Below are 9,982 nucleotides of genomic sequence, written 5' to 3' on the forward strand. Positions count from 1 at the left end.
AAAATTAATTGTGCCGACTCTCGCGAGAAGTGAACCCAGCTGTTGCTTTGCTGATGCTCTCCACTCTCCCTGTGATTGGTTTGCTGCACGTGCTCCAGAGTTAATCACAAACTCTGGTTCAAACTCTGAGTTAAGAGAACGATTTTATCGAGCTTTGTGAGCCCACAAAGGCACCTCACGACACTAATTTTGGACAGGCTTCTGAGGCGGAGTAATGGTTTAATGATCTACAGCAAAATAAAGAGAGCTTCGGTGATAACTAAGTGGATATTTCATTACTGTAATATTAATTTCTTGCTAGAGATGACATAAAAAGTGGAAAACGTTGATCAAAAGCATACATTTACACACAAACTCTCCGACCGCCGCTTTCAGATGCCATCTTTAGTTTTTGGCTTAAAGGGTACACAGTTTCACCTAATCTCATGTTAATCTTGAGTAGTAGTAGTGCATCCATATCTCAAAAAAGTCTTTAGTTGTATCATATTTATATAAGAAAAATGCAGCTTTCTGATTCTCTCCGAAAAAGTAGAGTTTCTGGAAGCATGCCGTGGGCAGAGCTATAGAGTCAAGCGGGAGTGTGCGCAGGTTTACTTACTATCGATCATGGTGCGATATCGCTATATACAGGGCTGGACTGGGACAAAAAATCAGCCCTGGACTTCATCCAGACCGACCCACCATGCATGTAAACATGCGTGCGCGCACACACACACACACTACATGTCTATACATACATTAATCTGGATGTAAAATTACTGATTAGAATGTATTACCATCAAAACCAAGAAAAAACTATTAAAATAATAAACAAAGAAAATGTAAATTATTTTATCAGGCTTTATTTTAAATATCTAAATGTCTCAATTTATGTGCTTCTTATTATTCTAATAAAATATTAATGCTTAGGGTACACAATTTCTGCTGTAACTATATTTCATGTGCTGCAACATAACACTTGTTTTTTTTTTTAATATTAATTCACACAAATCACCTCTGACCTATTGGCTGCTTATAGTAGGCTAGTATTAAGACCACTGAACTACAGTAAACATGATTTATAAAGACCACTGATCTACAATAAAATAAAAGAGTAATTAAGACAAAGAACGTTGTGTAGTGATTTATTTTACATTTTTCATAACATAATCAAAGGCCTTTAAAAAGCTGCAACATAAATGGCTGCCCACTGCTCCGGGTGTGTGTTCACAGTGTGTGTGTGTGTGTGTGTGTGTGTTCACTGCTCTGGGTGTATGCACTTTGGATGGGTTAAATGCAGAGCACGAATTCTGAGTGTGGGTCACCATACTTGGCTGAATGTCACGTCACTTTATTCAAATGCAGAGCTCAATGCTAGGGTTCAGAACTTTTCTTGCCCTGCCAAAAATAAATACATAAACAAAGATAAAAATAAAATTGCTATTGTTTTCTTTGTAAATAATCTGCAATCTCATTTCACAATTCTAATTTCAATACCACAATAAACACTAACTATTAAGTTCAAACATTAATGAAGACAAGTGAACAGTCAGTAATAAAAATGTAAAAAAATTGCATAATCAAATGTAAAATACTTATACTTAAGGTGAAAATATAATAAATATGTACTATAGTGCACATATTTAGCAAAATACTCCTTTCTTATGGCTATTTTTCAATCTCAACTAACCTGCTATGGTCTTTAAAGGGCTTTCTTGAGGTAAATGTAACATTCTGTGAAATAATTGTTCTCCTGCTGTTTTGACTGATAACTGATCGATATTATTTCTGAGGCATATATAAATTTCTGTAAGTTGTACTGTATCTTTAAACAGAAAGTAACAGATGATCGGTTTACTTGAACTGAGGCGCTAAAGCGATCTGTCACGTCATATTTTTTTTTTTACTCCAAAACGGTATTGTCTGAATTTTGTAATAAAATAGACAGAACCTGAGAGCTGAGAATTTTAAATGTAATTTATATAGATCAGTGAGTGGTGAGATATTACAGCTGGAATATCCTAACTTTTTGAAACAAAACAATGCAGTAGCTTACGTGTATCATTACATTTCTGTCTCACCTCAGCAGTCAAGTCCCGCCCTGAGGACGTCTTCACTGAAGTCTTGTGCCTTCCAGCAAATAATTTATTTATCTTGACACATTTGGTGGCATCTGCCTCAAGTGCTTGTCGTTTTCTCTCTCTCAACGTTCGGCCCCTCCTTTACGCTTAAGTTAGATATTTTATTATTTAACATATTGAATTTCGTCACAGTTGTAAAGCGGCCGCTTTTCAAGGCTAGAACTTGATTCTGATTGGCCAATGAGCAGTGAACACGTCACGTCTCGCAGCTCGCATCAGCATCATGCGCACGCGTCGTTTTATCTGTTCTTTACACTGCTTTTTGTAATGTTTTAAATAAATTATTGTGACTAACGTAAAAAAAAAAAAAAAAAAAAGCATCTTGCGGCTTCATGAGAGAGACACGTTAGGCCGTAATTGGACTGTTCAAAAATATACTTACGAATATATTTGCGATAATGATTTAAAAACAAAATACATAACCCACCGGCCCAACCAGACCGCGGCCCACCGGGAATCTCCCGGTAGTCCCGATGGCCAGTACATGCCTGGCTATATATATATATATATATATATATATATATATATATATATATATATATATATATATATATCTTAAATTAAGTATGAGTGACAGGCAGATCCAGCCATACATATTTGATCCAGAATCAGATCCAGAGTCTGAAATGGAACAACAGAAAATACGACTACAGTAGGACGTGTCTATATGGTAAGTAACAACTCATTTAATTAGCGGCTATTGATAAACTTCTAAGCTGCCTGTAATAATGTTGTCGTAATTATTTTTTGTATTTGCCCATTTTAGAAGGTGCACATGTGGGAATTGTAGGAAAATGCCAAACAAGGCAGAAAACATTTGCTGCCAAGAAATAGAACCAGTAACGTTAATAATGCTGTTTAAATATGTACGTAGCTTGTGCAAAATTGTATGTGTAAGACTTATTATGACAGCATACAATTCTAAAAGTATACATTTTCATGTCCTTCGTTTTTGAAGCTAAACTCTGCAAGACTGTTGCCCTCCAGGAATTGAGCTCGACACCACTGATCTGACTGACTCTCTCTGCCAGACGTTACAGGTATCTTGCCTATCAGAGTTTTGTCAGCTGGTGCTGGGGATATCTGGGCAGACATGTGCACGTGGTCATTTCATCACGTGTCGTCCTGCGGGTTCGGCTGCAGTTTCCTGATGCTGGTGGGAACTACGTTGGGTACACTGGATTGAACCTTGCCACATTTCTGGCGATGACATCCTCCTTTGCTGGCCTGTCGTACTCTGCTGATAGGTCCGCTGGAATGGGAAGCTTTAAAATTTCTTCAACAAAGGTGGCAGGGTTGTCAAACACCTCTGTAAAGAGCAGCCTCATCAGGTCATTGACGTACTCTTTAAAAAAAAAAAAAAAAAATTGTTGATGCACTTTTTCTTAAAATACTTTTACATTTTTGATTTAAAAATGTTCATGAAATATTTTAAAATAATTATATTTGGTAACATGAAACATTTATAATAAATGTCACATTTCAGAACATACTACAAGTGGGCTCTGTTTTCACTGTCTGTGCTGTAGGTTGCCGCTTCTTAGATTTAGGATACATTATCTTATAGACAGCTGTGCCCTCCAAGTTCACTGTCTGTTCACGATCAGCATTCTCATTGAAATGCATTGCAGCAAGATAGAGCCTGAACATAAAATGGGGGTTTATGAATAAATGTAGTAAATGTTTAAAATTGAACACTATTTTTAATAATGTTTTTGTGCTCAGTTATTACCTGCATAACATTCCAATATAAGGAAATACCACATTCTTTGGAGCAAATCTCAGAATGACACTGTGGAATGCCCCAAGAGCCAACGTTTGATACTGGTGGCTCAGCTTTTTCACATCTTTGAGGAGTCTTTTGTTTAGGAGCAGCTTCTCAACTTTATACAGGAGCATGGTACCTGTTACAACAGAAAACGGGTTTCACAAATTCTGAGTTTCCAGTTATTGTTTTAAATTAAGACCAAAAGTAGGTCAGTTACACAAGATAAATAATGGTCACAAACCTGGTCTTAACCATTTATTACGGTCTCTAGAAACTTTGTCTGTATGAGCACACTTAGGAAATTCTGGGCTGTCATGAGTGTGGACATTCTGAATGTGGTTGAATAAACTCTTCCATTTAGCAACTTTCTCAGGTCCTTCCTTGGAAGACATGGCTGACCAGTACATGTGGTTTTTTATACTTGGCAACCACTTGCGCAGCACCTGGCACTCTTTGTTTCTGGACAGTTTCTCCAATTTTTTCGATAGCCCTGGATGATTAAAAAATAATAATAATAAATGAATAAAAAAAAGTCTTACATCGAACAAAATGAGAATCTGCAGAAATCAAACTTTTGCATAATACATTTTTTGCATTAAATAAAATTAGGTAACACTTTACTTGAAGGGGTGTGTGTAAGACTGACATGACACCTTCATATTCATGACATGTCATGAATATGAAAGATGTTTTATGCATGTTTCTGACAACTGTCGTTAAGTGTTATATCATGTCAGTCTTACACACACCCCTTGAAGTAAAGTGTAACTTAAAATTACCATGCATGTACAATACTACTTCGAAATTGTAAACAACTATAACATTAACGTAGATTTGCATTTACCCCTCTCGATGTGCCAAACGTCATAGTACTGTTTTACAGCTCTCTCCCTCAGATACTTTTGCACCTGTGTGTGCCGATCGGTCACAATGTATTCCACATGTAAGTTGTTGGACTCTAGAAGATCCAGACCTCTTCTGAGTCCTTCCTTCTCCATGTGTGCAATGCCTCCAGCTTCGTTGCTCTGACAAATCAAAATCTTACTATATGCAAAATCAATTAAAAATAATATGTTCTGAAAGAGAGAGTTACCTGTACCAGTTGAATATCCAGAATTTTATTGCTTTCCAGGTGCATTAAAGTATAGCTGCCATATTTGGCTGAGTGTCCTACATATAGAGAACATGTGAAAGTTAACACAACAGTGTGTGTAACCAAAAATCTTTAATTGTACATTATCCACATAAGCAATTTTGGCCAACAAAGAAGAAATATTTCACCTGGAGAATCAGCACGCATGTCACCACTCAGAGCAATTTTGCCCTGTGGTTGTAGTTGCTGTAGCATGGCCTGTTGATCCATCTTCCACTTGTGATATATGGAAGGTTCCAGAAACATACGAGCATGCCTTCTGAATGTGCAGTAATGGTGTATTTGCAGATTCATAGCTCTGCAAATCTGGAAACATAGTAGAGACGCATTGATGGTGTTTATCCTTAGTGATTTTTTTTTAGTGCACACAATCTGCAAAATACCTTATTCATCTGAATGAATGATCCACCAGTGAAGTAAACTGCCGCTGACATTTGAAGATTTCCGACTGGGGTGCTTCCTCTCATAGGCTGGCTCTGCCATTTTTTAGCATATTGACAATGGCCGCAGACCATACTAAAAGACACAAATGTCCCAAGCCGACATCGCTGGACATTGCACTTATGCTTGCACAAAGGACATGTTTCGAAAAGCTCCCTGAGAGAGCTTTCAAAAACAATGTACTTTGCATCTGCGTAATCACAAGAGACCTCCATCCCACTAAAAGGAAGTACAAAACATAAAATTAGACTGGAAAAAAGCAAACAAATACAACGAATAACAAATTTACATTTGCACAACACTACCGAAGTTCAGAAGCCTCTGCAAAAGAATCAACGGGCTTATATGTGGAATGATGAGGTTGCAGAAAGTCTCTAAAGTTTCCTTCATCCTCATCCTTCTCCTCCAAAAGTTCAATGCGGGGCCTTTTAGCAGGTGTTGCTCCATGTCCAGATGTGGATGCCTTTACTGGTGTAGATGACAGATGCCTCCGTGTTTCAACTTGTGTGGTCTCAGCACTAACCTTTGCACTTAAAACTGTTGCCTGCGTGGCTGACCGAGAAAAAACAAAATGTAATATTTGATTTAGGTAACCCTTACTTCTATCCATTTTTTTTTCTCAAAGTAAGCTTTATTCTGGTAATGTGTGGGCTTCTGGTTCATAAGCTGCCGTAGGAATATAACAAAGTTTAACAAAGTGCAGTAAACATTAAAACTGTTGGCACTACATACCAGTGTGGTCAAAATTAAGTCAGTAAATTAAAATAATGTGGTAGTTTAAAATATTAAGCAGAAAAACAATCAGTTTTGTACAACTGAAGACATCTGAACACGAATGAGACCAGAAGCCAGACACATTATGCCTGTTCTTAACTTCTTACTGCAAAAAGAGGTAGATAAAACAAAACCTAAAAAAAGATACAGGAGGTTAAAGCTGCGGTAGGGAACTTTTGACGCTCTAGCGGTTAATAAACAGAACTGCTTGCGTCTTGCGGAAGAACATCGTAGCCGGAACTACTTCTCTCTGTTTATGTCTATGAAGAATCACAAAGGTACTGGGTTACTCCGCCGCGGTACCCCCGAAGCAATCTAAAATAGTCCAAATATAAACACTTATTATAGGTGCACCCTAGTGATTCAGGACAAGCTAAAAACACGGTTTGGAAAATGGATTCATGGTGTACTCGCTTATTATATACATTTTTCTACATTTTCAACACAAACAAAGTTATGGACCGCAGCTCTGATTGGTTGTTTCTTACCGGGAGCGGATGACTTTCTGTAAATGGCAATAGGACACTGGGAGGAGCCAGAGGAGCTTGATTTTTTCACAGATTATCTGTCTCATATTCTACTGTCAGGACATAATGACAGGTTTAACAAATATGTAAAAAAAAAATTTTTTTACAAAAGATACCTACTGCAGCTTTAAGGTAGTAAGAAACATTTCACATATTACATACCTTTGTTACGTACATGTCCTGTCTGTTTACAGAAGGAGAACTGTGTGCCAACTGTCTTTTGAGTTGGAGCAAAGGTACACTGAATGCCTACAGATATCTTCAGTGGGCTGACTTGCACTTTAGCAGACACAGTAGGTCTGTGTTCTGTTTGACATTCTGTGTGCTTTACTGAAGGCACGTGTTCTCTGGTAGTAGATGTGCTCTAATAAATCAATAAAATTATTAGTTATTCAGTTGTAACAAGACTTTTACAATCACCTTGATAGACTACAATCAATAGACTAAATAACACGCATGTTTCTTCCATTAACATATAATGTATTTACTTATGTGCTGATTTCCAGCAGAAGACAAAAATCTGATCCAGTTGTACTTACATGAATGGTGTCTTTTATCACTGGGACGGCTCCACGTTTTAATAGCAAACGATTTGCAAATCCAGCATCGACCTGGGCCTTGTTTATAAAACATTCGTCAGTGAAATGACGAGAACAGACAAACGCACTTGCTACACTCCGTTGCTGCCCCGGAAAAACAAACTGCATCCACTGTTGCTGTAACACTGGGTTCTTTGGGAAGCTGAACACGGTAAACTTTCCCTCGCATCCAAAAACACACCTTTTTGGAGACATTCTCAAACAAATCCTAAGACGATTTCCCGATGAAGCGCGTTGATGTGCGCGGTCTCGCTCTCCTCTGTTCAAAGTGTGTTATTTACAAAATAAATGCTCATATAAGGTGTTCCGGCTCTCGTCTACGTCATTGATCCACGACGTAAAAACACCAGCCGAAACTTGTACCAACCCCGAAGATTTTCGGCACAGAAACTCTCCGTTATTCGTCCAATATAAATATATTTTTAACTTTGGCCATGTTTAGCATGTTAATCCATCTCTTTATTACTGTAAACAACTCTGAATACATGGAACTCTCCCTTTAACTGTCACAGAATGGAACGCACAGGATTGTGGGATATCAAATGCAGCGAAGGATCCATCTATGCTGCCTTAAAAATCTCTGGAGACAGGAACTAAAGCTAACATTGAATTCGGACATGCCTTGATGCCTTGCTACCTTGGAATGCGTCTTCCGAAGGCAGCATTTTTCAGTTTCCGGATGCAGCCATGCTGTAAACAGAAGAGAGACGGGTTCAGTCAATATTCCAGAGAGGGCTCCCTCTACTGGTTGGATGCATGAGATGTGACACCAGTTATGGTGGCTGTCAGTGTGACATAGAGGGGTACGCACAGAAACAAATCGACACAGAATTACCAAACACAATTAAAGAAATATAAAAATCATCTTCTGAAACCTACATGATCTCTTACTGAGCAGTAGCTAGTAGTCTTTAATTCCATCCTGTTATTCAATTTGTTAATTTTTAAGTTATTTAAGGTATCATAGTCCTGTAGTTTGTGATTTTTGATCTCTTATATTCTCTTATAACTCTTATATTCTACTTATTGCTTTCCCACAAACATGGCACCTCACAGTAAATATTTACTGTTCAGAAGTGATTTTCAGATACTGTATCACTCATTTTAGTTTCAACAGTGTCTTGACAGTTTTTTCTAAATTTCTCCTTTCCACACACATTTCATAAGAAAGTTCTGAGCAGAAGAGTCAAAATAAGAAAGTAGAGAGAGAAACGTGATATATAACTCGTATATATATATATATATATATATATATATATATATATATATAACTGTTTTTTGTTCTTTCTTTCTATTTTTACAAGGCAGGTATAGAAAAGACTTGATATTCATGTCTAGGAGAAACATTTCAGATGTTAAAAGGATCTAAGTTTTCTTCCTCTGTGACAATAATTATGAAGATGTAGCTAATGATCTGCTGTTGCATTTTGATTGATGATTGAGTGCTTCAGTATTTGCATTTAGTCCCTGAAGTTGTAAATCTTTTTCTTTTTTTAATGTAATTTTCTTTCAGTGCTGTTTTATAGCTATAGGCACATCCTACCAGAAGATGCTGCTATTGCTCTGTGTTGTATTTGTAGTCTTCTGTTCAAGCGTCTTCTTTCTGGTCCCGTCTTACCTAGATAAAATTGCTTTGGTGCATCAAGAGTTTCCTTGTTACACATCCAAGACCTTGCTGTTGAAATGTTTTTATTAGCTCTGATTTGACAAAGTGTTATGACTCGAAAGTAGATATTCATAGTTCCTTTGGACTAATTTACTCTCTCTGAGGCCCACAGTAAAGTTGGACACCTGTGGGCAACCACAACTTGCCAAGTTAAAAAAGTTTTTCAGGAATTACTCAAGGATAGTCAGCTAAACATCAGTCATGTTTCCAAAGCACTCATGCATGCTATTGCTGAAGGAAGACGTAGGAAAAGACAGCTGTACTGGAAAAACTTCAACAATACAAGTCATGCTACTTCTACCAGCAGGCTGTCATCATTAGAAGTTGAGTTTCTCTTACTAAGTTTAATCTGTAATATCAAAATCTTTATTCAGCTCTGACAACTGGCTAATGATCTGATAAGTAATTAGTATGTGTGTGGCAGTTGTGAGAGAAATTAGTTTTCTGTTTAGACTGCTGGAAGCGGGTTTTATGGGAAATCTGTGCTTGATGACTTCCTGTAATCGGAGAAATTTTAAGAGTTTCAGTGGGTGCAAACAAATATATATGAATATTATGAATATTTTGCAACACAAATGGGTTTTTAAATTTTACTCCTGGAAGTGCAAAAGTTGTTCACTCATCGGTAGAATACAAATGTCCATAACATAATACAAATGGGCTCTTTGATGGGAAATGTGTATGTTTACTGAATGATGGGGGAGCATGACATTGACGAAACAATAGTGAATATTCATTGGTTGTTTATTCAGGTATGCTCCTCCCTCTCCTGACTTCTCTCATCACAAGGACATTGCGCAGCTGTTGGAATTTGCTCCACGAGGGACACCTGTCTCAGCAGCGGGATGCCTGAGGTTTTTGCTGCACAAATAATCCAAGGTCCAATGCTATCTCCTACAAGCTTGGTGACACTGTGGAAAGAGCAGCTTGCGTG

The 9,982-nt window shown here is 37.5% G+C and overlaps 1 protein-coding gene across 2 annotated transcripts; it reads right to left on the reverse strand.

Moving 5' to 3' along the window:
• Positions 1–1,108: 1,108 nt before the first annotated feature.
• LOC127985712 (uncharacterized) lies at positions 1,109–8,128 on the reverse strand. 2 transcript variants are annotated; one of them, XM_052587782.1, is made up of 11 exons: positions 7,323–8,128; positions 6,946–7,147; positions 5,788–6,034; positions 5,425–5,701; positions 5,170–5,347; positions 4,988–5,058; positions 4,733–4,913; positions 4,130–4,378; positions 3,853–4,024; positions 3,614–3,762; positions 1,109–3,465 (listed from the first exon to the last, which is right to left on the reverse strand). In XM_052587782.1, exons 1-11 carry the CDS (start codon positions 7,575–7,577, stop codon positions 3,284–3,286), a joined length of 2,163 nt encoding a protein of 720 aa, XP_052443742.1. In that variant the 5' UTR covers positions 7,578–8,128; the 3' UTR covers positions 1,109–3,283. The 2 variants fall into 2 exon arrangements, with proteins under 2 accessions (XP_052443742.1, XP_052443741.1); XM_052587781.1 differs by having other exon boundaries at positions 4,982–5,058; positions 7,323–8,127.
• Between the last annotated feature and the right edge of the window lie 1,854 nt (positions 8,129–9,982).

The sequence above is a fragment of the Carassius gibelio genome, chromosome B21 (genome assembly GCF_023724105.1).
Source record: "Carassius gibelio isolate Cgi1373 ecotype wild population from Czech Republic chromosome B21, carGib1.2-hapl.c, whole genome shotgun sequence".
In the NCBI taxonomy this organism is placed as follows: Eukaryota; Metazoa; Chordata; class Actinopteri; order Cypriniformes; family Cyprinidae; genus Carassius; species Carassius gibelio.